At 44.1% G+C, this 25,853-nt stretch overlaps 21 protein-coding genes across 21 annotated transcripts; 5 read left to right on the top strand and 16 right to left on the bottom strand.

Moving 5' to 3' along the window:
* Nucleotides 1-643: 643 nt before the first annotated feature.
* Nucleotides 644-1,132, bottom strand: SAMD00019534_125780 (hypothetical protein; the record flags this gene model as incomplete). The annotated part of the gene is made up of 1 exon (XM_012892216.1): nucleotides 644-1,132. A coding segment is annotated over one exon (489 nt), but the record flags the coding sequence as incomplete, so codon positions are not given.
* Nucleotides 1,133-2,005: 873 nt separating this feature from the next.
* On the top strand, nucleotides 2,006-3,802 carry SAMD00019534_125770 (hypothetical protein; the record flags this gene model as incomplete). The annotated part of the gene is made up of 1 exon (XM_012892215.1): nucleotides 2,006-3,802. One exon carries the CDS (start codon nucleotides 2,006-2,008, stop codon nucleotides 3,800-3,802), a length of 1,797 nt encoding a protein of 598 aa, XP_012747669.1.
* A 52-nt stretch (nucleotides 3,803-3,854) lies between these two features.
* Nucleotides 3,855-4,358, bottom strand: SAMD00019534_125760 (hypothetical protein; the record flags this gene model as incomplete). Its single annotated transcript, XM_012892214.1, has 1 exon — nucleotides 3,855-4,358. The coding sequence occupies one exon, from the start codon at nucleotides 4,356-4,358 to the stop codon at nucleotides 3,855-3,857; it is 504 nt and encodes a 167-aa protein (XP_012747668.1).
* Nucleotides 4,359-4,477: 119 nt separating this feature from the next.
* Nucleotides 4,478-5,767, bottom strand: SAMD00019534_125750 (hypothetical protein; the record flags this gene model as incomplete). Its single annotated transcript, XM_012892213.1, has 3 exons — nucleotides 4,478-4,699; nucleotides 4,820-5,379; nucleotides 5,509-5,767. Coding segments are annotated over 3 exons (1,041 nt in total), but the record flags the coding sequence as incomplete, so codon positions are not given.
* Nucleotides 5,768-8,162: 2,395 nt separating this feature from the next.
* On the top strand, nucleotides 8,163-8,971 carry SAMD00019534_125740 (hypothetical protein; the record flags this gene model as incomplete). Its single annotated transcript, XM_012892212.1, has 2 exons — nucleotides 8,163-8,192; nucleotides 8,315-8,971. 2 exons carry the CDS (start codon nucleotides 8,163-8,165, stop codon nucleotides 8,969-8,971), a joined length of 687 nt encoding a protein of 228 aa, XP_012747666.1.
* A 357-nt stretch (nucleotides 8,972-9,328) lies between these two features.
* On the bottom strand, nucleotides 9,329-9,502 carry SAMD00019534_125730 (hypothetical protein; the record flags this gene model as incomplete). The annotated part of the gene is made up of 1 exon (XM_012892211.1): nucleotides 9,329-9,502. A coding segment is annotated over one exon (174 nt), but the record flags the coding sequence as incomplete, so codon positions are not given.
* Nucleotides 9,503-9,793: 291 nt separating this feature from the next.
* Nucleotides 9,794-10,606, bottom strand: SAMD00019534_125720 (hypothetical protein; the record flags this gene model as incomplete). Its single annotated transcript, XM_012892210.1, has 2 exons — nucleotides 9,794-10,227; nucleotides 10,321-10,606. The coding sequence occupies 2 exons, from the start codon at nucleotides 10,604-10,606 to the stop codon at nucleotides 9,794-9,796; spliced, it is 720 nt and encodes a 239-aa protein (XP_012747664.1).
* A 211-nt stretch (nucleotides 10,607-10,817) lies between these two features.
* Nucleotides 10,818-12,044, top strand: SAMD00019534_125710 (hypothetical protein; the record flags this gene model as incomplete). The annotated part of the gene is made up of 1 exon (XM_012892209.1): nucleotides 10,818-12,044. One exon carries the CDS (start codon nucleotides 10,818-10,820, stop codon nucleotides 12,042-12,044), a length of 1,227 nt encoding a protein of 408 aa, XP_012747663.1.
* Nucleotides 12,045-12,144: 100 nt separating this feature from the next.
* SAMD00019534_125700 (hypothetical protein) lies at nucleotides 12,145-12,354 on the bottom strand (the record flags this gene model as incomplete). Its single annotated transcript, XM_012892208.1, has 1 exon — nucleotides 12,145-12,354. A coding segment is annotated over one exon (210 nt), but the record flags the coding sequence as incomplete, so codon positions are not given.
* A 336-nt stretch (nucleotides 12,355-12,690) lies between these two features.
* Nucleotides 12,691-13,641, bottom strand: SAMD00019534_125690 (hypothetical protein; the record flags this gene model as incomplete). Its single annotated transcript, XM_012892207.1, has 1 exon — nucleotides 12,691-13,641. The coding sequence occupies one exon, from the start codon at nucleotides 13,639-13,641 to the stop codon at nucleotides 12,691-12,693; it is 951 nt and encodes a 316-aa protein (XP_012747661.1).
* A 764-nt stretch (nucleotides 13,642-14,405) lies between these two features.
* On the top strand, nucleotides 14,406-16,516 carry SAMD00019534_125680 (hypothetical protein; the record flags this gene model as incomplete). The annotated part of the gene is made up of 2 exons (XM_012892206.1): nucleotides 14,406-15,402; nucleotides 15,561-16,516. 2 exons carry the CDS (start codon nucleotides 14,406-14,408, stop codon nucleotides 16,514-16,516), a joined length of 1,953 nt encoding a protein of 650 aa, XP_012747660.1.
* Nucleotides 16,517-16,638: 122 nt separating this feature from the next.
* On the bottom strand, nucleotides 16,639-17,040 carry SAMD00019534_125670 (hypothetical protein; the record flags this gene model as incomplete). Its single annotated transcript, XM_012892205.1, has 1 exon — nucleotides 16,639-17,040. One exon carries the CDS (start codon nucleotides 17,038-17,040, stop codon nucleotides 16,639-16,641), a length of 402 nt encoding a protein of 133 aa, XP_012747659.1.
* Nucleotides 17,041-17,236: 196 nt separating this feature from the next.
* Nucleotides 17,237-18,169, bottom strand: SAMD00019534_125660 (hypothetical protein; the record flags this gene model as incomplete). The annotated part of the gene is made up of 1 exon (XM_012892204.1): nucleotides 17,237-18,169. A coding segment is annotated over one exon (933 nt), but the record flags the coding sequence as incomplete, so codon positions are not given.
* A 688-nt stretch (nucleotides 18,170-18,857) lies between these two features.
* SAMD00019534_125650 (hypothetical protein) lies at nucleotides 18,858-19,217 on the top strand (the record flags this gene model as incomplete). The annotated part of the gene is made up of 1 exon (XM_012892203.1): nucleotides 18,858-19,217. One exon carries the CDS (start codon nucleotides 18,858-18,860, stop codon nucleotides 19,215-19,217), a length of 360 nt encoding a protein of 119 aa, XP_012747657.1.
* A 21-nt stretch (nucleotides 19,218-19,238) lies between these two features.
* SAMD00019534_125640 (hypothetical protein) lies at nucleotides 19,239-20,741 on the bottom strand (the record flags this gene model as incomplete). Its single annotated transcript, XM_012892202.1, has 2 exons — nucleotides 19,239-20,273; nucleotides 20,337-20,741. 2 exons carry the CDS (start codon nucleotides 20,739-20,741, stop codon nucleotides 19,239-19,241), a joined length of 1,440 nt encoding a protein of 479 aa, XP_012747656.1.
* Nucleotides 20,742-20,812: 71 nt separating this feature from the next.
* Nucleotides 20,813-21,346, bottom strand: SAMD00019534_125630 (hypothetical protein; the record flags this gene model as incomplete). The annotated part of the gene is made up of 1 exon (XM_012892201.1): nucleotides 20,813-21,346. The coding sequence occupies one exon, from the start codon at nucleotides 21,344-21,346 to the stop codon at nucleotides 20,813-20,815; it is 534 nt and encodes a 177-aa protein (XP_012747655.1).
* Nucleotides 21,347-21,403: 57 nt separating this feature from the next.
* On the bottom strand, nucleotides 21,404-21,790 carry SAMD00019534_125620 (hypothetical protein; the record flags this gene model as incomplete). The annotated part of the gene is made up of 1 exon (XM_012892200.1): nucleotides 21,404-21,790. The coding sequence occupies one exon, from the start codon at nucleotides 21,788-21,790 to the stop codon at nucleotides 21,404-21,406; it is 387 nt and encodes a 128-aa protein (XP_012747654.1).
* A 69-nt stretch (nucleotides 21,791-21,859) lies between these two features.
* On the bottom strand, nucleotides 21,860-22,432 carry SAMD00019534_125610 (hypothetical protein; the record flags this gene model as incomplete). The annotated part of the gene is made up of 1 exon (XM_012892199.1): nucleotides 21,860-22,432. One exon carries the CDS (start codon nucleotides 22,430-22,432, stop codon nucleotides 21,860-21,862), a length of 573 nt encoding a protein of 190 aa, XP_012747653.1.
* A 73-nt stretch (nucleotides 22,433-22,505) lies between these two features.
* On the bottom strand, nucleotides 22,506-23,180 carry SAMD00019534_125600 (hypothetical protein; the record flags this gene model as incomplete). The annotated part of the gene is made up of 1 exon (XM_012892198.1): nucleotides 22,506-23,180. The coding sequence occupies one exon, from the start codon at nucleotides 23,178-23,180 to the stop codon at nucleotides 22,506-22,508; it is 675 nt and encodes a 224-aa protein (XP_012747652.1).
* A 119-nt stretch (nucleotides 23,181-23,299) lies between these two features.
* Nucleotides 23,300-24,112, bottom strand: SAMD00019534_125590 (hypothetical protein; the record flags this gene model as incomplete). Its single annotated transcript, XM_012892197.1, has 1 exon — nucleotides 23,300-24,112. One exon carries the CDS (start codon nucleotides 24,110-24,112, stop codon nucleotides 23,300-23,302), a length of 813 nt encoding a protein of 270 aa, XP_012747651.1.
* Nucleotides 24,113-24,235: 123 nt separating this feature from the next.
* SAMD00019534_125580 (hypothetical protein) lies at nucleotides 24,236-24,820 on the bottom strand (the record flags this gene model as incomplete). The annotated part of the gene is made up of 1 exon (XM_012892196.1): nucleotides 24,236-24,820. One exon carries the CDS (start codon nucleotides 24,818-24,820, stop codon nucleotides 24,236-24,238), a length of 585 nt encoding a protein of 194 aa, XP_012747650.1.
* Nucleotides 24,821-25,853: the final 1,033 nt, after the last annotated feature.

Here is a 25,853-nt window from a genome sequence, read left to right as displayed (position 1 = left end):
AATACTCTTGCTCATTGTTTATTCGTCCGATTTGGATGTATCACTGGAGTCTTTTTTTATTTTGTGATTTTTTTTTTTTTTCTGGAGCTTCTGGAGGTACGTGTCAAGCTGTTTTAGTTTGATGCGATGCTTCTTTATTTTTAAGCGCATTATTTGCGCGATGTGCTCATAATACTCCACAACCTCCTGGAGTTTGTGGAAACTCAGCTCCTCAGTGGTGTAGTCTGACTGATTGAGATCGAGGGGCCCTTCTTTTCTGGCCCTCTTGACAGGACGAGCGGGCTCCTCATCGAGACTGATTGGTGCTTTTCGAGTGTCGAGAACAATCATCTGTGATCTGTGACCACCATGTCAGTTAAAGTGTCAAAGTCCAAGGTCAATCATACATACTTACTTGTCATTTAAGACCGTCTTGGCCATCTGGAAGTGGCTGTGATTGACAATGGTGCTTGCCTTGAGCTGCCCAAGATCGCCTACATCCGCTCTTATCTTGTCCAATTCGGGTCGGAGTGCCTTTAACAAATCGGCCTTGTATTTGGTCAAGAACATTCTAAGAATCGGGCCATGTGACTTGTGCAAGCAGCAAAACCAATATATATAAGAGCTGAATGGCAACAAATATGTTCTATCGAATCTACTTTTATTGTTGATGGAATGTGTATTGTTGTTTAGAATCTCTCACAACCGGGTCATAGTCCTCGTCGTCGTATCCTGGGATGATGGGTTTGATGACCTTTCCTTCTTGGTTGACCTCGTCCCATATTGGTTCGTTGTTGAAGTTGAATCTTGGCCACGGTTTGGACATGAAGCGTTGAAGTTCTTCTATGCCAATTGGAGACATTGCACCCCTGTAATAAATTTTGAAACAATCCATAGTGGGGTATATATTTTGGATACCGATTCGTTCATTCTCGGTGATGGCGATTATCATGTCCATGTACATCTTCGTTTGATTACAGTATTTGTAGATGTTCTCCTTACAGGCCTCTGTACATTCATCGTCTTGAAGGAGGACCCCATATGGATTTCCATTGAATGAATCAAAACGTGATAGATCAGAGCGAAAGGGGTGAACTTCTTCAAAATTCCAGTTATGTACCCTGCAAGGATATATATCTTTAGATTCTGACATTGATTTGAGTGGGATTAGTTATTTGTGCACAAATGAGTGGTGTTCTCATCCTTGTTATTGTGAGTCGAAGAAATATTTGTATTTAATGGTGTTATCAAGAAATATGTTGTAATCTTTGGGTGGGTGTTTAATTTCACTATTGATGATTCGTTATAACCCCCTATTCACACACACATTGAATCATATCATACGTTTAAACTAAATCAGTAAGGAGTATATTGTAGTTAGCAACACACACATTAACCACCAAACACTCTGCACAGAACACAAATTGATTGATTGTTTTATTCGCTCAACTAAAAGTTACCCACATCACCAACCAATCGAATCTTTGAGGGATCGTATCGAAATCTGATCAAACATTTGAGAATATATAAATGTTTGAAGAGGATTTGTTACAATAATGTTCGTTGTAAATACAGAATATTTGGTCGAGGATAATTTAAGCCGAATACCCGATAACATTATATATATATTCAACTATCACATGTGAAATATCCTAGCTCTATCAATCTATCACAACATCATAATGTCTCATCGAGTTAAATTGTTCCTCTTCTTGATAGTAATATTATTATCTGTGAATATATCTCATGCCACTCATAAATACATAGGGGCCTTCTATACTCCTGTTCCTGGGTCAAGGTGGAAGATTTTTGAACATAAGAGAAATCTCAGGGGATATTCTGTTCCAACTGGTGCACTGGATTCCCCCGATAATGCTGCTCTACCAGGTAAGGATCACTTTTTTGTGAGCCAAAAAAAAAAAATAGATGGTTAACCATGAACAACTTTCCCAATATCTCAGGAACTTATGTGTATTTTCAGCGTCGATTGGTGCCCTATCCTCCACCACAAGTCGGATTAAGAGAGATGTGTATCGTTATTGCCATTGGGGGTTCCGACACCGACATGTACGACCGTATCCAGGATCATCTCACAAAGAAGGAAGACGAGGAAAGAGTCGCAGCTTACCGTAGAGCAGACATCATTGCCTACCTGCCAATAGCGAGGGTAGCCGAGGACGGCGCGATTGCCTACACGGGAAGAAAGAATGGAAGGGATCGCCCAATGTTTCGTAACCCAAGAGCCAAGGATCTCGAGTCACAAGCACTCGTCAGATATGTCACAGAGATCAATTTGGAGATGGGATTCAACCCGAGATTTGACACCGAATCGTATGGTCCCAACTTCTGGCCTGTTGACATCCTAAGATCGATCGAGGAACATTGGAATCAACACCACACCAACCTGGGAGGTTTTGTCATGGAACCAATCAATGGAGATGTGGAACGAGCCAACTACACATACACCCAAGACGCAGTTGACATTAAGCATAAGATCTTGTTTGACCCCACCATCAAGAAGAGGAAGAAGGATGACGATGAGAACCCCGAATCAAATAAGAGAACGAGGACAAAGAAGTCTTCATCTTGCAAGCCTGACGGAGTCAACAACAACAACAACAACAATGACAAGACCTCCTCGTCAGGTAATGGATCTGGTGGTGGTTCTGGAACATCTGGACCCCCTGCTCCAGGAGCGCCTGGTGTGACTGGTACCTCTGGTGTGACTGGTACCTCTGGTGCCTCGAACCCAATTCCTTCTGGTGGAGGAGGTGGCTCTGGTCTTACCGACTGCTACACTTTGGACAAAGATGATCGAAATGGCACCCTATTGTTCCAAGCCAAATTTCCTTTGGATATTGCCATCGCCTACCAGGATTATCTGTTTGATGCGCTGGACCGTCGTGAGAATTTCTGCCCCTTCTCAGTCGCCAACACCAGTCCTTTCGTTTCTAAGTTGGAGATGAACGTGGAGGAGGACCCCAACATCAAGCAAGCCTGCAACCAGGTCAATGAAGAATTGCGTTTCATTGGTAGTCTGTTCCCAGCCAGTGGCATCACGGTGATTGATCAGCCAACAACTCCTGTACCACCCCCTCCACCAAAACCCAACGTGTATTTCATTGCTTTTCCAGTGGTTTGTGGTACCTACATCAACAAGCTAGGTGTCAAGATCAACCAAACTGATGTCATCAACTCCAAGGACTACCAATGCAAAGAGATAAGGATCCAAGGATGGAGCGGTCACTTGGTGTTCGCCCCTGGCACTGACAATGACAGAGCCTTCAACATCGAGGATCAGTTCACCAAACACCGTCAGTCAATCAACAACAACTGCACCATCGATCCCACGACTGACCCTTGTGTGGCAGCATGTCAACAGATGGACTCGTTCAGGCAAGGAACTTTGGCACTCAACAGCGTTTCAGTCAAAGACGACAATGACATTCGTACACCTGCCTACTTCACCAACTCTAGCATCGACGACACTGTTTTCTTCTACATGCGTTGTGGTGAATTCCGTTTTGAAGGATACGGCGGAGCCCAGAGCACCAAGTCGCCCGACTTTGGTTGCTTCAGAGCCAACATCAAGGGAAAGGATGGTCATCTGATTTTCACACCCAACTTCAGACCAATGAACGCCTACAATCTGGAGAACGCGTACAGGACCAACCGACAATCCTTCACCCAACAATGTCCAAGGAACGCCAATGGGGCCAGAGCTTGCCAGGCCGATGCCGCTGTACTCAAAAGTCTCCTCAATCAAATGAGAGATAACAAGGTGGCCATTATTGAAGACCGGCCATATTACAAGCGCATGTAAATTAAATGTGTATTATGATAAATAAAGAAAGATTGTTTTTTTTTTAATGAATCTACACTCTGTTTTCTAGGTTCTGATCAAATGTTACACATGGTATGGCAATACTTCCAAATGGTTTGGTTCCATGACCAGAGAAGTTATCAATACTGAACATGCGGAATCCAGAGAATGTAACTCTGAGCATCTGTCCCTCTGTAGTATCAGTTGGTGCCACTGGCACAAAGTAGTTTCTGAAGAACCATCTTGGATTGGAAGGCTTTGGAAGGAACTTTGGTGGGATCGTTGAAGGTGTCTTTATATGACCAAACACAGTTGAATTAGTACCAGGAGGAATGTCAAATATATCAAAGTCCCAGTAGACCATCGATCCGATTCTCGTTGCTTGACCACTCACTTCGGCGATGGTTGGACTTTCACCTGTTGCCGTTGTGTTAATCGTCCATGTGACTGGGATGGATGTGGGTGAGCCGTCGGGACTTCCAAACAGAGTCTCCCCAGTCTCTGTCTTGATGGTTGAGCCGTTTCTTAGAATGATATCCGAGTATTGTGATGACATGATTGTTATTATCTATATGTTGTTGTTGTTGTGCTGATCGCTGATCTGATCCAGACTATGAAAGGAGAGTGAGATGTTGTTGGCAATTCTAGAAATAGTCATTTATTCAATCACTGAATGAACTCGTCTGTTCCATTACGTTTAATAGTTGCCAATGCATCAGAGTATGGACTGAACAGTTCCTTGAGTTGATTGATTACTTGGTCGGGTTGGAATGATTGATCAAACTGAGAGACAGCATCGACAAGTGTCTGTTTCTCCTGTTGCATCTTATCAAACTTGATCACAACATTGTTGATATCAATACTCTTGAGATTTGCTTTAGATGTTATCCTGTTGAACTGTTTGGATAGGTTGTCCACTTTGTTAATCTCTCGTTGATTCTCTCCCAATGTCTCTTTGATGATTCTATCTCTGTCGCTTGTTATCTTCTCCCAGTAGGCAACCAATGATTTGCTTACCTCCTTGTCATGAACTCTGAGCTTGGTTGGATCATCATCTTCTGCAACAACACCATCACCACCACCGATGATGGGGAGTTTACCAAGATCTCCACCAGACAGGATATGCTCCAATTGCTTGTCGACTCGACCAACGTCTTTGTCAAGCTTGGCGATAGAGTTGACAACCACTGCACGGTTAAGATGATCATCGTCGTCAATATCATGGACAAGTCGATGGTTCAGTTGTTCGACTCGTTGCTCATTCGCATGTTTCTCGACAACTCTTGCCAGTGTTGACTTGGTGCGTTCGTCTGGTTCAGTATCCCCACGTGCACTGTCTGGTTGCATGTTGAGTTGTGTGAAGTAGAGTTCCAACTGACGTCGGTCTTCAACTGGTATGGCATTGCGTTTGTTTGTATCCAACAGGTCTCTTCCCCATCGCTGCAGTGTGTTGAGTATTGTCGCCGACCTCGTTGCATGCATCTGTTTAATATCATCGTCTGTCACAGTCATACCTAAGGCCATTGTATCGCGYTCCTTGTATTCTCGTGTTGTCCTGTTCAACCACTCCACCCTGTCTTGATTGTTGGAGAACAAATGTCGATCAATTAGTGCGCGCACATCATCAGGTGGGTGGTACTGGCGGATGATGTGATTGAATGGATCAATCCCAGTCTTCTCATGTATGGTGTCGGCGATGAACTTACGATCGGCATCTGATAGAACCAACTGTTGCTCACCCTGGGGATCATTGCTTGCACTACTCAATATGAACTTGGTGAGCACCTTTGAGACGTTTGGTGGCGTATTGAGGAAAGAATCATCCTTGCCTTGAGCATCGACCACATCCTTACCCAACACTGATTGTCGTTGGTGTTTGCGATAGATCTCCATCCTGTATGTTTTGAGACCTAACTTCTTTTCGTCGTTATCGAGACCCAACCTTGAAGCGAGGTCAGTTACCATTGATTTGACCTTAAGATGGTCAGCTTCTCTTGCATCAATCTCATCCTGGATTGCCTTGGCATCGACGGGTGAAATGAACTGTTCATACATACCCAACTGTTTGACTCGCTCGAATCGGTTCTTCAGATTGGATAGAGTACTCTTGAGTGTGGCCCGGGTCTTTAGTAGGCCCTCCAGTGTGTCTCTGTCGCGTGTGTACTCCTCTGCCTCATAGTCCGAGAGTAGTGCGTTGATGTCCTTGCGTTCTTGTCGGTGTTGTGACAGTTGAGTGAAGAGTTGATTACGACGTATACGTTGCTCGATGATTGTAGATTTCCATTTATGATGATACTCTGCTGCTGCCTTCCTACCATCAACTGTGTCGGGGTAATTGCCCGAGTCACCTCTCTGTTCAAATCGATCAATGTCACGCTGTTTCAGTAGAGCAGAGAACTCTGACATCATGTTGGGGAGCTTACTGGCAGCCAGTGCTTGATAGGTTCGTGATGGTGGTCCAGCAGCATTGTACTCACTGTTCAAGTAGTCCAATGTAACAGCCGCATCATCAGATATACCATAGAGTTCCTGTTCTTCTCGTCGCACTTTCGTGAACATGGTGTCCCATTCCTTAAGGTAACCAAGGGTTGATGGATCATCGATGCGACCACGAACAATGTACTTGAAGTAGAGATAGGMCGTATCCAATGTCACATTGTCGATACGTGTGAATGTCTTTAGTCGATCAATCTCATTGATAAAGTCTGTTCTGTTGTCTATGAATGTCTTGAGATAGGTTGTGATTGATGGATGAGTACGGGTGAGTGGTTGGCGTCCCCATGGTGTGATTGAGTGATCTTCTTCCTTACCTCGACCAACTAACCAATGATTAAAGTCATCGAGGAACTGTTGAAAATGATCTGGGTCAGGCGCATTCTGTTCATCTGTCAATTGTAGTATCTGATGTTGAACACGTTCCCTTCCAACTACATCATGAGGAAGTATATTTTTGTATTCTTCCAGCTTTCTATCTATATCACTTTGAATGACTGCACGATCACGACCTTGTTGCTGAAGTCTAACTTGTTGTTGTGCATGGTGAACATAGTCAAGTGGGTCTGTGTTGTGCAGTCGATCACGCTCAACCTCAAATGGGGTCTTTGGCTTGGTGGGAAGATCTCGTGTGAACAACATCTTTTTGCGTTCATAAGGGTGGCGACCAGATGATGGCATGGTGAGTCTCTTGTTAGTGTTCTTCAAGTTTTTGGGGTGTTTTGTTGTGGGGGGTTTGAATTAAATCTAAACTTTAGTTGTGTGTATGTGATTGAGAACAAACAACTACACACAACCAAACAAATAATAATAATAATAATAATGAACAGCAACATACTATTGACATTGCTACCATTGGCAGCAGGTACAGGTTATCTACTCTATCAAGCAATATACGGTCATGCAGCAGTACAAGATAAGGTGAAGGAGGAGATGGTAAACAATCATTTCCCCCTGGATGTGTTGGCGACTCAGATACAGAACAACAAGAACCCAGAAGTGATGTCACAATTTGCTCCCAAGACATTCGAGGTCTTTGGTGACAACAAGCACCGCATACTCGGTGGAATACAGAATCAAGCAAGAGACAACATGTCACGTTATTGGGGAGACGATCACATCGAAACGTCGAGATCACTCGAACGTCAGAAGAACCTGTATCACAATGCGGATCACAAGGCCATCTTTACCCACTACCTACCAGATCAGAGTGGATCAAGCAGACATGGACCAAGTGCAGTAAGATCGTTCGACCACGACTTCCAATTCCTCTAAATCAAACTACTTTACTATATTTCTAAACAAACATACCCTTACCATCCAAACAACAACATCAAACAGAACACATAGAAACAAGAGTGACAACAATCACGCGCACTTACATCAGCAACAGCATCTTATTACACCAAATTAATTACTACAATCATGTCAACACAACCCCTATTGGGACTTCACATCAACTCCATCTCACCAATGGTCATCAATCCTTCAACAAAGGACTCCCCATTCCACGCAGTGAATGACTGGTCAACCCAACCTGACTTCAAGTTTGAGAAGACTCCATTCCTCCCACGTGAGGCAATTCCATTCCAAACTGGTGGTACGGTGAGGGTGCTCATTCCAAAGCAACCAGCAAAGTTGTTTACAATGGAGTTKATTGTCGAGGTTGGCCCCATCATCGGTGCACCTGGTTCGACGTACGCACGCCTCGTACGAGATCCACTGCATCACATGTTTGATGGATACAGGGTTTGGAATGGTAACAAGGAGTTGGAGACAAAGGACTTGGAGGCAGAGAAGCTCCAACATCTRTTGTCAAAGAATGCCCATGTCCTAGATACGGACGACTMTGCCTCAGGTAACTATGATGACGCAGCGAGACAGGCGGCCGCAAGTGGTACGCAGCAATTGGTGTTGAAGCTAAACACATGGCACTCAAAGCAGACTCATAATGCAATCTACCTCAACGCAACACAGAACGAGTTTAGATACGAGTTCAATCTTCGACCATGTYGACAGTGGATTGAGACCGATGGACCAACTCAGGCGACACTCAGATCATTGAACATCTACATCCGTGGACGTTTGGTACAGATACCAGACAGTGAGCGAAGGGAGACGGCCTACGCCATCGCTGCACAGAGTGGTGTGATTACCCCATTCACACACTGTGAGAAGAAGTCGAGGCAAGTACTCAGAGTCGGTGATCAAATTCACAAGGTCGATGTGTCTTTCCTCAAGGGCAATAGTAACTACTACCTCTTCCATCTTAGGAAACGATCAGACGTAGACAATCCATTGCAGCCAAACTATGAGAAGTTCATGCCTTGGTCAACATCAAGATTGCTTCACTCTGGCAACAAGGAGGTACACCCACCATTCTATAGCATGAAGGACAACTATTTGGAGTTGAAGCAGTTCTTTGAGATGGCTCAACCCCAACCGAATGAGAATGGTCCATCAAGATTCAACATTGGTGGATACTGTTGGTCACTCGAGCCACAGAACCAACACAATCAGTCAGGTTCTTGTCCATTGAGTGCCTTGAACAACCTTATGTTTGAGGTGACGACAAAGGAGCCACTGACTGAGGAGTACTACCTAGACTTCTACTCATACTCAACCCTATTCATCCAGCAGCAGGGCACTGACATTCAGAGAGTGTTCTCGGTTTAAATGAGTAGTAATAAATGTTATATATCAATCAGTCTATTTATTTACAATCATGTGTTTCTTCTTTGTGGCGGGTGGCTTCTGAGTTCCGCTCCCATTTATATCGGGGCCTGTAGTTCGTTCGAATAGGAGACTGTAAAATGGATGATACTTCCCGTGCGTAATGGATTGGACAAACATTCCATTAAGTATGTCTTCAGCTTGATAAACGTTGAGGTTATTGATCTCTGTTTCAACCTCTAGCCACCTGTCGAACAAGGCTAGAATACTGTCATTAACCTCTTTTATCTTTGGGTCTATCTCTGGTATGTTTGGTTGTACATCTGCCATTTGATATTATTATTATATTTATTATTATTACTTATGTCTTGTGTGAATGAATGAATGAATGTCATCACAATACACTTGATATTGTTGGCATTCTTTGATTGAGTTCAACCATATTGGCAAGTAGTTTCTGTTGTGTTGCAAAGAAGGATGTATAGTACAGTATACCAAACATTGGATCACTTTCAAATAGTGTACTCTTACCATTGCCGACCAGGAGTGTCAAGCACACACCCCCAGCTATTTGTAGGCAAGTGGCTGTCGCTAGTGTACCTGATGATACATCACCGATTCTCTGCTTGTGCCATTCCAATGTCTTATTGTATTGTGTCTCTGTTGTAACTGTATCAACGTAAGGGTTTGTTTTAGGTGCTGGTGCGGCAACACCATGTATGAGACATTGATTGCAGAGGTCATCCAATTGATATCCTAGGTAACTGCCCACTGCTGCTTGAGCGAGAGCGAATCCTATTGCTTTGAGTGCGTCCATTGCTTATTTTAAATGAATGTGTTCATTGAATTCAATCTAGATCTGATCGAGGGGTTTGAATCGAGGTTTTGAGATTTTTTTGTCTCTTCATCTGTTGGTGGTGGTTGGAAGGCATATGGATCATTTGCTTGTCTTGCTCTCAAGTTATACAAGTGTACCTGTTGGAAACCACGCAAGGTCGCAGCAACTAGTCTGATCTCTGGTCCAACACGGAACAGATCATACTTAATAGCTAGCTCTTGAAGGTGGCCACTGGCCTCATTCCATGATTCTCTACTAGCAGGTCCAAGTCCATCAAGGATAAAGTTATTCAAGAACGGCACGAAGGTGTGCACTGACTCTATTCCATGATTGACAGCCACCCACACCGACTTGGCTGTTTCCATCTGATCCTGACATGACAATGCCTCCTCTATACGTATGTTCTCTTCCTCATACTCGGCTGTAGTTGTTGTTGTCGATGGAAGGTTTAGCTGTATGCCACGACCTTTCAACTTGTTGTCACCGAACGCACTCTTGTATCCATTATACTTACGCTGCGCCTTTTCAAATTGTTTGTTACGAATGCGTGGAACACTAGTAGTAGGATTAGTCGTAGTAGGTGTAGGATTATCGGGACTCTTCTTTGTAGTTGCGCGCGGTCTCTTCTGCTGTGTTGATGATGTTGACGATAGACCTATACTATCACTGGCAGCGTTTAGTATGTTCTTTGGCTTCTCACTAGCATCCTTCTTGGCCTTCTCTAGCATGAACCTATGTCTGATCGCGTCACTAGTGTCCGTTGTAATGTTCGTTGTTGAAAGTGCATCGAGTGGATCCATGTTGTCTGTAGTAAGTAAGTAAGTAAGTGAGATATATGAATATCGCCAGTGACTGACATAGACAACATCACCAAGCGGATTTCTAGAATTATCTAAAGAGCGATCCCTATTTAAACGGTAACCGGTTATGTGGATCAATCATTCATTCTCACATCATCAACCAATAACTTTGGATAGATAAATAGACACAGATACTTAATCATTACACACAATGGACTACCATACCAACAACATCACCGACACGGTTCCAGAAGAACTCCCTATCTTCACCCAGAATAAGGATGGGGGATACACGATCACCAGAGGTGACATACTTCCCAAGGTCGAGCCAATCGAAACCGACGAGGACGAGAGTGTCGAGGATGAGGAAGGGGAGATTGGCGATGACACTACAATGACCGTCGTTGACAAGTCCCCACAGAAGAAGAGGAGAGTGACAGGTGACCCCAGACCAAATCTCAAGAAGCAACGCAAGCCATCAACATCAACCGATGGTGATTCCGACTCGGCCCCCAATGACTTGACATTCGTCTACAGACCAATGGATTATGGAAAGGTCAAGCCATTCCTTGTCACCAATCAACAGCTAAAGACAGCAAAGGGAATCGACGGTCTCCAGTACTTCACCGATCCACTTGGTGTCAAGACTCATTTGGTGGTGGGTGTCCGAATCCCACCTAGTAGCGACATCATTGCCAGTGGCTTCTCAACATTCCTTGGTCTCATTCTATCAATGTTCATCAAGTCACCTCCATTGGGCAAGCAGTTCCTCGCTTTGTTCAAGACGTTTAGTGATGAGAACAACAATGTCGATCTCTCTGCCAGCTCTCTTCTACTGTTCCACGACAACTGTTTGACCAAGGCACCAAAGGAGGTTCGCTCATTCACCTTTGCTGTCCTATGGGTACTGAACAACATTGTCGATCAACTGCATCCGGAACATCGTGAGAGTTTTCGTGTCCACCCCGATCAACTTGGTGTTATTACATCAGCTATTGGTACTGGCATCGACCCCATTAATTATCCCGCGTTGGCCGATCTTTCAATCAGATCCATCCCTACTGAATCTGGTCTGTACAGAGAGGATGAAGCCATCAGGTTGGACGTAGACCAGTTCGCCAAGAAGGCACAGAAGAAGAAACAGCAAGCAGAGGCAGAGAAGGAAGCGGCTGCTGCCTCCAAGCCAAGTGGTCTATGCTCACAACTCAAGATTGACGACGGAGAGGATATCGACGACAATGAATGTGATGACTCTGATGCAGACCAAGAGGATGACGATGGATTCCAGCGTTACAACAACTTGACGTACAAAGTTGGTGTCACAATCACGAAGAACCGTGTGAAGGTCCGCGAGCTTGGTTCAAGGTCTGTCATTTGCACAATCAGTCCCATCAAGAAGCGTCAATTCAACATCAAGAAGAAGCCACAGGAAGAGTAAGGTGTGGCGATGTATGTGTGTGGAGAATACAATCAATAAATGATGTATATATTTATTCATTGTAAATGTTATAAAGTTGTTGTAACTAGGATTACTAGTACTTTGCTCTCATGGTGTCAATAAGCACGATGCCTCCACCAATACTGAGAACTGATCCAAGAATGAAATCCATGCTTCCGATCTCACTGTTGTAGAGGTACCAACCTCCTAGACCAGCCAGGGCTGCACCACCGGTGACACCCAGGAATCCTCCAAGTGCAATTCTAAAGTCTTGAAATGACATTGTTGTTTGTTGTTGATAAATAATGAGCTAAACTACTGTTTCTTTGATTGAAATCTCGTCTGTGTCTTGTTACAATTACTGCAACTATACTTGTTAAATGACAAACCTACTCTCGTTGAGTGATCTCTCGTTTCTATTGGTGCTGTTAATGGTTGTTTACACTTGAGACATGATGGACACGAACCACATTGTTTAGAAATAGTTGTTGTTGTGGCTGTCGCTGTGGTTGATGAATCCCCAGGTGTGTAGTCGTTGTGATCTGCTACGTAGTCCCAGAATGACATTGTTGTTAGTTTGTTATTATTTGTATGATTGAATGATTTGTTATTATACAAACAATCAACACTCAAATGTTGAGAATATTTATTCATCATCGTAAAGGAAGTCAAATGATGGATGTGACATCTGGTTGGGATAGTCAATGTCGGTAAGGAACTCAACAAAACCTGGGGAGTCGACGTGAGTGTCGTCCTCAATGGCCATTTGTTCATGGCCAAGTCGAATAGTGATGAGGCCAACGTCGAGAATGTCTTCAGAATTGTAGTTGGTGGTGCTATCTGTACTACTATCGATTCCACTGCTGTAACTACTGTCAATGCTGCTTTCTGGGCTGCTGTTACTCGCGTCAATGCCAGTAGCATGCAAAAAATAACGAAACTGTGATGTGAGATCAAACATTGAGTCTATCCTGAGCGGACGTGATGGCTGTTGGGATTGGTTTTGTCGCTGATTCTCTACCAGCGAGTGACCATTACCTAACTTCAACATAATATACCTGAGAGCGTCACCACTGTCATAGAAATGAGAGGTTTCACAATCGATCATGTGTTGTGTGTAGAGTGATTGGTGTACTTCATCCAATGATGCCAAAGCAATGTCCAGTGCCTCCAAATACTCAGTCGTGATTGTCGTTGCCTCGTTCAATCTACCTCTCAAAGCAATCATCTCCATACACTGATTGATTGGGGGCACCAGTCGTATGATCTCAACACGTATCACTCTGTCGGTTGATGGCAACAAAGTGATGTGTCTCGCAATGTTCCTGCAAAAGTCCTGTAGCTGCATGGATTCCTCGAAGGTGATGTGACCGAGACGGAGGTTGGCAAAGATGTAGGCGAGTGAGTACATGACCGACATGTCAAAGACAACAACGTCAGTGAAGTCAATCTTTGCGGGAATGAGTAGGGAGCCAAGCTTATGCATTCCGATAGTGATAAACCATCGCTGAAGTTCACAGAACATCGCTGACAGTCTCATTGGATTCTTGTTAGGTTGCCCAGTTGATCCCATTTCCGAGTAGAACTCTTTCAACATTCCTTGGATCGCGACGTCTTCTATTGGTTCACTAATGAACTCCACCTGTTGGTACTTGAATATACTTGCGGTCCTGTACAACTCAACCAATTGGTTGAACAGCCATGTCTTACCAGATCCAATGATACCGGTGATGAAGACCAAAGTGAGTGGGCCCGTGCGTCGTGTCGGCACAGGTCTAATAGTACATGATCTGTTGATAATGAAAGGTTTGGTCATATTATTGTAGAAGGGATAGTAATAAGTAGTAGTAGTAGTTGTTATTGTTATAGAAGAGGAGGTGGAAATGACTGATGTGAGGACTGTCCACTATCATTACCGTCCTTCCTCCTCAAACTAATGTGATATCATTGTCACGTTACATCATTAATAATTAATATATATCTATGAGCTGACTGAGTGTTTGTGAGAATGAATATTTGATTAAGTGAGGGACCTTTGAACTGATCAATTTAATTTTAATTGAAATTAATCAAACACACACAAGAATGAATAATAACAACAACAAAGAAACAGTGGACAAGAATCGTCTTTTGTATCTTATCCATTGTACACAGTTGGCGGCAGGCATCAAACGTCATAGTAAACAGGAACCTGCTTTAAATGAAACGAGAGGTGGAGATGGTGTTATCTTCTCACGCGAGTTACCAACGTCTAATGGTGCACGAGAGTTCTTCACAGCACCATGTCACGAGGCCTTCTCCTCATACTATGGTAATCTACAAGAGTTACTAAATAATATTAACTATCAAGACAAGGATGACATGAACTTTGGGCAGTACATGAACTTCTATGAACTCATCGTGGAGAACACACCATGTCGACTCCATTTTGACGTCGAGTACAAGGCCCCTGGTGTTGAGCATCCTCTAGAGGCAGATGAGACAACAATCCCCATCCTTTTGGAGTGTATAGGTTATGCCATCGTCAATGCATTTCCAATGTTGGAGGGCCATGTTCATCCCGATGACTTCATGATACTCTACTCAGACACACCAGAGAAGTACAGTTGTCACATCATCTGGGCACCCCGTCGCGTCGATGTTCGATTCAAGAACAGTGGTCACATCATTCACTGGATCGATAATTATCTTATGGATCACAGACACACACACCAGGAGGTGAACTACATCGATAGGAGCATCTACACAAAGAATCGCAACTTCAGACTGTTGGGCAGCCATAAGTACGGCAAACCGGTGTGGTCCAAGCTAAGCACTACGCTCAACACCAAGGAGGCAGGAACGATGCACGTCGTTGCACAGTATCAAGAGTTCACGAGATCATTGGTTTGTCCACCACAACCAACAGAGGATATGAACAGAGAGATCATCACATCACCATTCTTCGATGATAATACAACACACGGTCGTGGAAAGCTCTCATCATCATCGTCATCGGTATCATCATCCGATTCTTCGTCTGCATCTTCATCATCGTCCAGATCATCCGATTGGTCTTGGTCATCCGAGTCGTCGTCGTCGTTGGTGCCACAACCCAACATACCAGTGTCACACTACAAAACGATCCAACGTTGCCAGGAGTACATCAGGCAAGACTACCAGAAGCAAGGCAATCATGGAATCAAGGTACTATTCGTCAAGTGTGTGGCGAAGAGAGAAGGAGAGTATCTACTGGCTTCAAACTACATGCGCTACTGTGTGTTTCAACGCCGATTGCATTCTAAGAACAACAACTATGTGTACCTGTCAGTGTCCGGTGGGTGGTTTGGCTACCGATGCCGATCCAAACTATGTGGTGGTAGGGACTTGGTAGTGCGTATCCCATCAGATGTCTTACAAAGGGATGATTGATTGATTCATTCTCATTCATCAACATAGTTGTAATAGTAGTAATAGGAATAGCACATCAATAAAACGTTATGAACTTCAATCAGATCAAAAAAACAATGATTTTAGCATCATCAACAGCAACAGCAACTGTAATAACAACAAAGACAGTGGATGCAATTACCAAGACTGTGGATTCAATTGTCAATGCCATCACACCAGTATCACAACCAACACCCCTACCTACACCTCCACCAACAACAACAACAACGTTGCCATTCTCACTATCACTCACAGACATTAAACAAGGTTCAGATGAATGGTTAGAAGAACGCAAACGTTTCAAGGCCACTGGATCAGTGTTGGCAGAGTACATGGGTATCTCACCATACACGAGTCAACACCAAGCGGCACGGATCTTCATGGGTCTAGAGAAACGACAGTTCTCTCCATTCTCAAAACTGGCAATGGAACACGGCAAGCGAGAGGAACCAAATGCCAGACGTGCGTATGAAGAGAAGACTGGCAACAAGGTGTATGAGAAGGGCATGTATCAGTATGCAGTTGACCCACGATTCGCTGCCTCCCCAGATGGTGTCTTGTACGTTGACTCTCCAAAGAATCCAGGTAGTGCTGTTGTGTTGGAAGGAGTGTTGGAGGTCAAGTGTCCATTCGCGGCATGTGCCAACGCACCACTAAAGAATGGTCGCAAACCAGATGCCCTGGTCAAAGCGGCATCCATCCCTCTTCACTACCTACCACAACTGTACGCCAACATGGCATTCTCTGGCGCCAAGTGGTGTGACTACGTTAGCTATGTCTCTGGAGAGTTGCTTTGGATTGCCCGTGTTAACTACGACGAAGAAGTATGGCAGTTTATATATAACAAGGTGGTTCAATTCATTGAACATCCAGAGAAGGTTCCAGCGAGGAATATAAACAAGAGTTACACTGAGTATCTGTTGCGAACCAAGGTGTTAGTGGTGAATCCTGGACTCAACATCACCACTAAAACTACGTATGTGCCAAAACGCAAAAGTGATAATTGTTTGACAAGGTTAGAGTTAAATGTTCGCATGCTGTAGGAGGAGGAGGAGCGGAGCAGGGCGCAGCGATCGAACGACGATCGGAAGCCAAAGACAACGCATCTGTCTACTTCAACCAATCAAATCACACTCAATGTCATTTGAATTCAATAATTTATTGTTTAAAAGTCGACACAGATAGACTCGTACATTGATTCACAATAGAATCGTCTGTCAAAGCCTTTGTTGATCTTGACATTGATTGTGAATTCACGTGGCTGTGGAGGTGGCAGTAGTGGGACCAACTCGGCTTCTTCTGGTGCATCAACGTCAATGACCTCTGCATCCAAAGGCTGGGGATTGATTGTTCTGTTCTGTCTGTTCTTCATTTCAATCTTCCTGTGCATGATCACTCTGTATCGTTCATCGGCTGGTTCGTGATCGGTACTGACAAGCACATACACTGGAGAATCATGTTTGACAAGTTCAACTGTCTTCCTGGTTCGTGGCTCAGCTCTGTATTGTGTTGGTTTGCTTAACACGACGTAGGGTGGTGGTAGTGTGTGATTGGTGTCCATGTCCATCCATATGTATCTAATGACGGTGTCTGTTTGGTTGTCTATTGTTATTGTGATCGTTGGTTGTGATTGTTGTTTTGGTAGTTGCCGTCTCATCCTCAATCGCATGTCACGTCTGGGTCCGTGTACTAGTGTATGGTTGGTTTGTGTATATCTCTGTACGTATCCAATGGCCATGATTATAGAATGATTGAATCTACACGGCACTGTCCATTCTTATACGTTTTGTTGTTGCTGCCGCTGGTGAAACTGTCGCCTTGTCCCTCATCACACCTCCACCACCAACCACCACATCATCGAGATGGGGATTATTATGCTTCTCCAGATTCTTCCTACTCCTCTTCTTTGTCGCCTGCTTCACTTGAACCATCTCTGTGTCTTTTGATTGTTGTTGTTTGTTTGGATCATCATTGCCACCACCAGCGGCACGTCTCTGCTTCTGGTCCTCGGCTGTGTCCCAACCACTCTCCAATCGCACACTGTTATCACTGATGTCCTTCACCTGTTGCAACTGCTTCTCATTGGCAGACCAACACTTGTCATCACCAAGTCTGAATGGTCCAGGGTTGTTGGCCTTGGCAGTGAAGAAGACCTTGGAGGGGTCTGGTGTGTTCAGTGATAGATCAATGACAAGCATCGAGTTGTCCCGTGTGTTGTCGTCCATCATGTCGTAGAAGCTCTGTCTATGTATAATGTCACCATAGTCTTTGGCGATGGCCTCTCTCTGTCTATTCTGCATCTGTAGTGTACTTACGACATAGTCACAGTTGCCACGAGCCACTGTACTTATACCAAACACATCCTGTGTTAGTACAATCAGACCGATGCGTTTATGCCTACCCAATGTGAATATGTCCTTGAGTACGTGATCATTCTTGAAAGAGTCCTCACCAATGATGTCATCCAGTATCAGTAAGATGTTGGGATCCACGTGCTTGGACATGCCCCTCACCGAGAGTATCTTCTCATTGCGCTTCATTAGCTCGGCGACGATGTGTGGCTGCCAACCTTCGAAGATGTAGCTGTCAGAGACACACTGTGACCACCAGTGATTGCTCTTGGTCTTTGTCATGACATAGACAACAGGATAGAGATGACCTATGTAATACGCCAACCAACGAGCAAAGTATGACTTACCCGCTCGTCTCTTACCAATAATGACTGTTGTAGCATCGGCCTTATACCCTGAAGGTTGCCATTGCGGCAATGACTTTGGTGCCTGATGTTCGCCGCGTTGTTCATCACTGCTACCCTCTCTGTCATCATCCCCATCTGCATCGGTAGGGAATCGTTGATGCCCATGATTGAATTCGTAGCCAGATCTCTTAACCTTGACAACAGACTTTAGTTTGATTGGTACACGAGGAATCTTCTTCTGGTCCTTACCGATTAGTGATTTGTTTACATTATCAACTATTGAATTGACTGAAGATGATGATGGTTGTTCGTGTTGTGGTGTTGTTGTATCGATGTGAGATTGTTCTAGTGTGGTTGATGAGTCACTCATTGATTTTTCTAATTAAGTTGAGCTGTGTGAAATGGATAGGTGAATGTATCAAAGACTAACACACAACCAAAAGAGGCGCCTTTAGATTTAATAGATTCAAATTCAAATTTTCAAATTCAAACTAATAGACCGTTAACTATTTCGAAAAATGGAAATGAAAAAAATAGTCACACCGACAACCACAAACACAACTCAACACCAGACATTGGTTGCAGACACAACAACAAGAAAGACTACTACATCTCTCTCTAGCAACTCAACAACTACTATATCACCAGTCAATGGACGTACTACACTAAGTATTGGCCCTCTAGGGATGTCAGTCGCAGACGACAGTAGCAGTAGCAATGGCGGCATCACCCTGCCAATGTCCTCACCCACATCACAGACTACATCACCAATAGCATACGACAAGTATGTCAATCCAATGTCATGTGCACTATCACTGATGATGGCTGCATTTGCTATTGGCATGATTGTGTACTCTGTGGTCAACAATCAACCATACACCACGTGGTTGTCTCTACTCGCAGGAGTATGGGGAATCTGGATGCCAACACCTGTGTTGAGATTCCGCCAACAGCAGCAACAGCAACAGGAACACAAGGTTACTGAGCAGAGTCAACGATTCTATCAGACAGATCCAGTGGTTGATGCTAATGAGCGACAACAATAAATATGACAGACACAAATTTATTTAATGTGTAGTCTTAACGCGACGAACTCCCGGCTTCGACCTGTATTTCTCTTCTTTGGCGATTGTATCTGTAATGAACTTCACACCATCAATATCTTTATCAGATCTCTTCCTCTTCTTCTTATCGACTTCTTCGACATCCTTTATCACCGCTTTCGTGAAATGAGGTTGTTGTGCGTCTCCTTTCATTATCGAAGTGGTGGGTAGCCCCTGCACCTGCTGTGGTTTGATGTTGTCGTCGGTAGTAGTGGGAGTAGTTAGTATGGACTTCTTCTTCTTCTTCGCGCCCTTGCTGGGGATGACATTCTTCTTTGGCACTGTATCAGCACGCGCCCGCGTTGGTTTGTTTGCTGTGGTTAGGAGGGGAACATCGGGATGGTGTTGGAACGACACTACAGGATTTGGTTGTTCTTCCTGAAGTACTCGTTGCATCACTTCGTCCTCTACCTGTTGTTGTGGTTGTGGTTGTGGTAGTTCCTGATGTACTTGCTGCATTATTTCATCATCAACCGGTTGTTGTTGTTGTGGTTGTGGTGGTTGTTCCTTGACGGCTTCATCCACTACAATTGGTGCAATGTCACGTTGTCGCTGCTGCTCGCGTTCATTCTCTTCCTTCAATCTAATCGCATCTGCCTCTTCATCTTGTAGGCGTAGTTTGTTTTCATTCTCCTCCACTCTCTTGTCCTCTTTCTGTTTGGCCTCTGCAATCTCTTGTCGTATCTCCACTGCCAAACGTTTGCGAACTATATCCTCCACCTCCTTCATCTTGGATTGGTAGTTATTGTACTCGATTGTGATCTTATCATCTATCACAGTCATAATTTGTTGGACGGTCGATGAGTATACTGCACCTGCCATTGGTTGCCTGATGTTTCTGATGTCAATGAGCTCGATGATTCCTCTGTCGTAGTCCACTATTCGGTAGTTCAATCCCAGGCCTGTGAGTTTGTTTAAGATCTTGTTATCGTTATTGTTTGCGTCCTGTTCAATCACCTTGTCCAGCATCTTTATTGATTCGGCGATGGCAACGTGTTCCTTTTTGATCTGTTCAATGTACGTATTGAGGTCATTGACATCAGCAACACTGAGTCCACTTACAGTAGCGAGTGCATCATTGTACTCCCTAATGGTACTCTCGGGTAGGAGTGGTGCGAGGCTTGTGTTATCAATGAGAATGTTCGCAGCAGTAACTAACTTATTGTCGACCTCTTTCTTCTTCTGTCTCAGTGTGGTGACCATTGAGAGTGCAGTTGTCTGGAGAAACGTCTTCAATTCCTGGTTCCGTTGTGCATCATCTAGCACTGGTACCTTGATAGTCTTGGTCAGTTTGTCAATCTGAGAAGCAACACCTGTGTCTCCCAACCATCGTTTATCTGATGTCTCTTCTGTTGCCGTTATAACTGTCTCGTTCAAATGATTGCGCTGTTCTCTTATCTTCTCTATCAAATCCTGAGCTGGTTTGATGAACTCATCGACTGAGTGCACTCTGTGTTTGAAACTCATCTTGGTTGGTTATGAACGAACAGAATGACACACACACACAAAGATCATGGGATTGAGAACTTGTTAGTTATTTATTCTTCTATCTCGTCGTTGTCATCAGCCATTGCTTGATCCTTCTCGATGTAGTCTTTAACCTCACCCATACCCTTGACATAGCGGACGTTGGCATAGATCTTGTCAACACCAATCATTGGTGGTAGTATCTGTCTGATGTAGTCCATGTTCAGTCTGATGTGTGTGTTGTGGTCAACTTCAATAACGGCGTGACTGTGAACACGTCCACCTTGTGCCTTCTTACCAACCTCGACGGCGAATGTTGTGTCCAATCGATGTATTGTTGGACTCTCTCCATCCGATGTCGCCTTGCCTGGGGTCAGTGTGAACAGGTTCTCCAAGTGTTCCGATTGAGTGAAGATTGTATCCATCGCAGTGTCTAGTCTCTGTGCGTAGTGTTCTGCCTCCTCATCACTTGTGGGTCGTTTCTGTGTGTTGACAGTCAGTAGGAAGTTGGAGTGTCTCATCTTGGGTCGCCGTCTTTGTTGACCAGTGACAGACACACCGCGACTCGTTGCAGTGACATTGTCGATGTGTTGAATTGTGTCCATTGTTGTTTGTTATATGTGGTTGTGATTTGTTGTGGTTGCTGGTGTTAGTTAATCTTATCATTTAAGAATAATCATGGCAGCAACTGCGATGGCAGCAATGGGAAGGGCCCACTCTATACCCTTACCAGTCTCACTCGCGAAGCCACCTACACCACCACCAACTGCGGTCACTGCCTTGCCTACACCACCGGCAACATCATCGACCGCCTTCACGGCGCCACCGGCCAGTTTGTTGATCACCTGGCCACCGTCTGCCACGACAGTCTTCACAGTGGAGAGTGCTCCATTGACCAAGTTTGCCGGTATCTGTGCAGTTGGCTTGACAATGTCCGTGTACACCTGCTTAACGGCACTGACACCACCATTGAGAATGCCAGCCACTGCCGTCTTGGTCTGATTGAAGAAACCAGATATCTTGCTTCCTAGACTTGAAAAGAATCCCATTTGTTTGTTTGTTCTCTGATATTGATCAACGGGTTGTCGCTTTGTTGTTGTTGTTGTTGTTGTGTTGTTTTATATCTCTGTTCGTAGAGGAAGTGACAGTGAAGTCACATTGTATGTCTTTAGATAATTGTTTGTCAGCCAATAGTCCAATGCCATCGCGTATGCATCAACAGCATTGTGAAGTATCGACATGTGATCCTTACTGAAACCTTTGACATCAATGTATCTACGCTCGAGCATCAGATCAACCATCTGCTTCTTGTTCTGATCGTGACCTCCACAAGTCTCGAGTGGGCCTAGTCTGTGTTTCACTCCACGTGGCGACACCATCACACATCGTGGGTAGTAGTAGGTCCAGAAGGTGTGTGCGACCAACTGCATGCGGCTGTACATTTGGCTCTCCACTAGGACTAGGATGTGTTCATCGGTGGGCAAGCTTGGTATGAACTCGTCTAGGATTACTTTACATATATCGGTGCTGCTTGGTTTGGCTTTACCTTCGACTCTCTTCGCCAAGTCAATGGTGCCCCATTGTATGTGTTCTACTCTATTCTCGTCACATTCTCCCCCACGACAATAGCCTACTCGACCAACATAGTATCCGAGGTTGACTGTACCCGGATCGATTGAGATGATAAGCATATATTATTATTTGTTATTTGTATAAGTATGAGTAGATTATGAAATGAAAATGATCTGGGGACCACTTCACTTTTTATTGTTGTATTTGCTGCTGTTGTGAGTATTGAGAGTTGACAGTCTCCATCACTGTGTTGAAGTGTGAGGCGAATTCCTTGGTCCAATTGAACAACCAACTTCCTGGAAGTGAATGCTCATCATCCAAACACAGTATAACAAAGTCAACGAAGTCCAACCAGGCTTGTCTCTGTTCCACGTGCACCGGTATTATCACTGGTTGGTCGTGAAGGACGGCCTTGAATCCATTCAACATCTTGTGATATGCCACCCGCAACTCCTGGGGATTGTTGACCGTGTGGTCTGCCTGATCTGTTTCGTTGTTGTTTGCTGGTACCATCCTCTTGATCAATTGATGCCACTTGTCCCATACCGCAAACACACCGCCGGTCGTTGCTCGGTATGCAGAAGTACATGAGTTGTGAATGATGGTGGGTATGTTCTCAATGGATAGTGGTGCACCTTGGTCAAGTGGGTGTAGAAGTAGGGATATTGAATCGCCAACTTTTCCGAGTATGTCTTGTCGGTTCATCTTGATTGCTCTCGTCATTATAATGTTGGCCAAGTATGACAAGTACTTTGAGACCAGCAGTTGTGTGGCTCCAACTACTGTCAAGCCGTTCTTGAGTGTGTCGGGGTAGATGAACGGGAGAACTATGTCATTTGGTTCGATTGCTTGCTGACTTGTTGTCATTTTTGTTTTTGTGATTGTTGTATGAATGATTGGATTATCTGTATGTTATCTATTATCTTTTTTAGAAATCTAGTAAGGGTACTTAGTAGAGTGATTGGTTACTGGATACACTTGATGGTTTATTTACTCCAATCACCCCATCCAGCTTTCTGTGTAACCTGCCCTCCGCCGTCTTTCTGTTCATTCAACCACTGCCTCACGCTGAGGGGTTTGGTCACTCTGGATCCTACTGCCGGTATTTCACCATCCATAGTCCTACCATTTAGCATACTCTTAAGCGTTAGTCCACCAGACCAATCATATCTTTGAGTATCTTGGGGGGCCATGAATCCAATTCCTGCACCGTGACGCGTGCGTGTATGATCTACTGTTGTGATACCATTTGATGGATTGACTTTGATTCCGGGTGGCTTCCACTGAACCAGGTCCTGATATTGTCCAATGTCAATGATTCCACTGTCTACTGCAAACATGAATTCGTAGTCTTCCCTTGATTGTGGACCCGTCAACTTTAGATTGAAGATCCTCTGCAGTACCTTTAGTTTCTCTTCGAAATACTTCTTTGGTTCGTTGACTAGCTCCGGGAAATAACTGAACACTTTCTGTATCTGTGCTGGGTTGTTGGGGTCCAAACTACCGAGTATGTATCTATCAAACTGTGCCTTCTCGTGGGCTTTCTTTGCTTCCAATCCATACTGATAGAAAGACTCGGGCACGTTCTCACCAAAAATCTTTACACCAGCTGGTCGTAGATCCTTGGCGATCTGTATCTTCTCTTCGTACTTGTAGTCACGGCTATCATATCGAGTTGGAACAAATGGCTGACCACCCAAGGACTGGGTTACAGGCTCACCAAGGTCGTTCTTAATAATGATGTTCTCAAACTCCTTGTTGAACTTCTCATTTGCCTGCTCTGTTTCTTTAGATGCCATTGTTGTTGATGTTGTTGGTTGATGTTGTCTATGTCTGTCCAATAAGTGAGTTCCTGTAAGTGGAAACGTTGTTGATTAAGAAAATGTGTTTGAATGGCTTAGTAAATGGTGAGTAGAATGAGCTTAGATGTATGCCTTCTTCTTCTTTATTGTTGTGATTGTTGATCCAGCTTCAAAGTGTAGCTCTACAATGAATGATCCTGGCAATGGGCCGTTCACTGTCGAGATCTTGATGTCCAACTCTGTGAGTGTTTGTGGTATATTCTTAAAGAATACAGGTCGGCTGTTGTAGATGTTGTATCGTTGATCCCCACCACCATCGCTGATCATGGGGATGAATGCAATCGCATGTGAGTTACGAGCGACATCCAAATCAATTCCACCTCCACCATACATCGAATCGAGAAACTGGTCGACCATTGGTATGATTGAGGACCCGAGAGACAAGCAGACTGTGCAAGGCAAACGTGGGGCTGTCTTGAGGATATACTCCGAGTCCGGTCTACGAATGGACAAGTGGCGCAGCACAAAGTGATCATCTAGACCCATCATATGCATTGGTAGATCAGTCTTGAATGTACCTGTCTGTGCATTGATCTGTGTGTTATCATAGTGTATGAACAAAGCATCGGAGCGAAGTGATAGTGAAGATGGCATCACTGGGGATTCTTGTGGGGTATTGTCGTTGTCGCTGTCGTAGTCCATCATGATCCTTTGTATTAATCAGAGTACGGAATCCGGTGGTACGGTTACGACCGAGACCCTTTTCGACCGAATACTATCAACCGGTGACTTTGCCAACCGCACCGGAACCGGACCAGATCAAAAAATGGATACCGAAGACAACCGTCACCCACAAGTCTGGGGGAACCCCCAGACCCCCACGGGTCTATGATCTGTACTGCACTCATTATCCTGAATCCTAAACACAGTTTGGGTACAAGATATATATATTGTCCAGTTAGTTCAAGTCGTTGTGTATTTAATTTCATTTCGATTATTTGGAATTTTTCAAATTAATTTGGAAGTTCACTCATATGGTAGGGTGATCGAGGCTTTCATTCATTCATTCATTCATTCATTCAATGATATTGGATGTTTCAAGTGAGGTAATGGATAATAGATATTGATTGAAATAGCTTTGCTTTACGGGCACTGTTTATTATCTATTGTAGCACTTGTGACACCAGTTGAGTATTGTAGTAGGATCGCTAGAATACTTGTTGAACGCGTTTTTGATTGTGTCGAGGAAGGATGCAGTTCTGTTCTTATCTCGGCACTCTCTCTTCATCATCGCGAACAACAGTTCGATGATGTTGAGCTCAGGGCTATAGGTTGGCAAGAACACCAACTTGACATTGATCAAATCAAGCATCTATAACAAATATAGATATATATATATGTATAACTGTATAATGTATAGAATGCCCGCTTTATTAGTGTATTATGAATGATGTATATATACTGATTAGATGGAACATGGAATAGTGTTCTGTAGATTCCAGGATGATGACTCAGCAATGATAGAATGTATGAGTCATGGTGACACATCGTGAATCGTATGTGACAAGTCGTCACACTCACCTCTTCTTCTTAGAGGTAGACTTGCTTGACTTGGACTTAGTCTTGGACTTGGACTTGGAAGGTTCGTCTGTTGATTGATTGATGATGTTCTTGAGATTGTAGGCTTGAAGGATGTCTACACAATGAGTGAGATTATCTGATGTTTCCCATGTTGCAT

This window comes from Acytostelium subglobosum, assembly GCF_000787575.1.
Source record: "Acytostelium subglobosum LB1 DNA, scaffold: scaffold49, whole genome shotgun sequence".
Classification (NCBI taxonomy): Eukaryota; Evosea; class Eumycetozoa; order Acytosteliales; family Acytosteliaceae; genus Acytostelium; species Acytostelium subglobosum.
The sequence above is the reverse complement of the archived record's forward strand: the minus strand, read 5'-3'. Positions and strand labels throughout refer to the sequence as shown.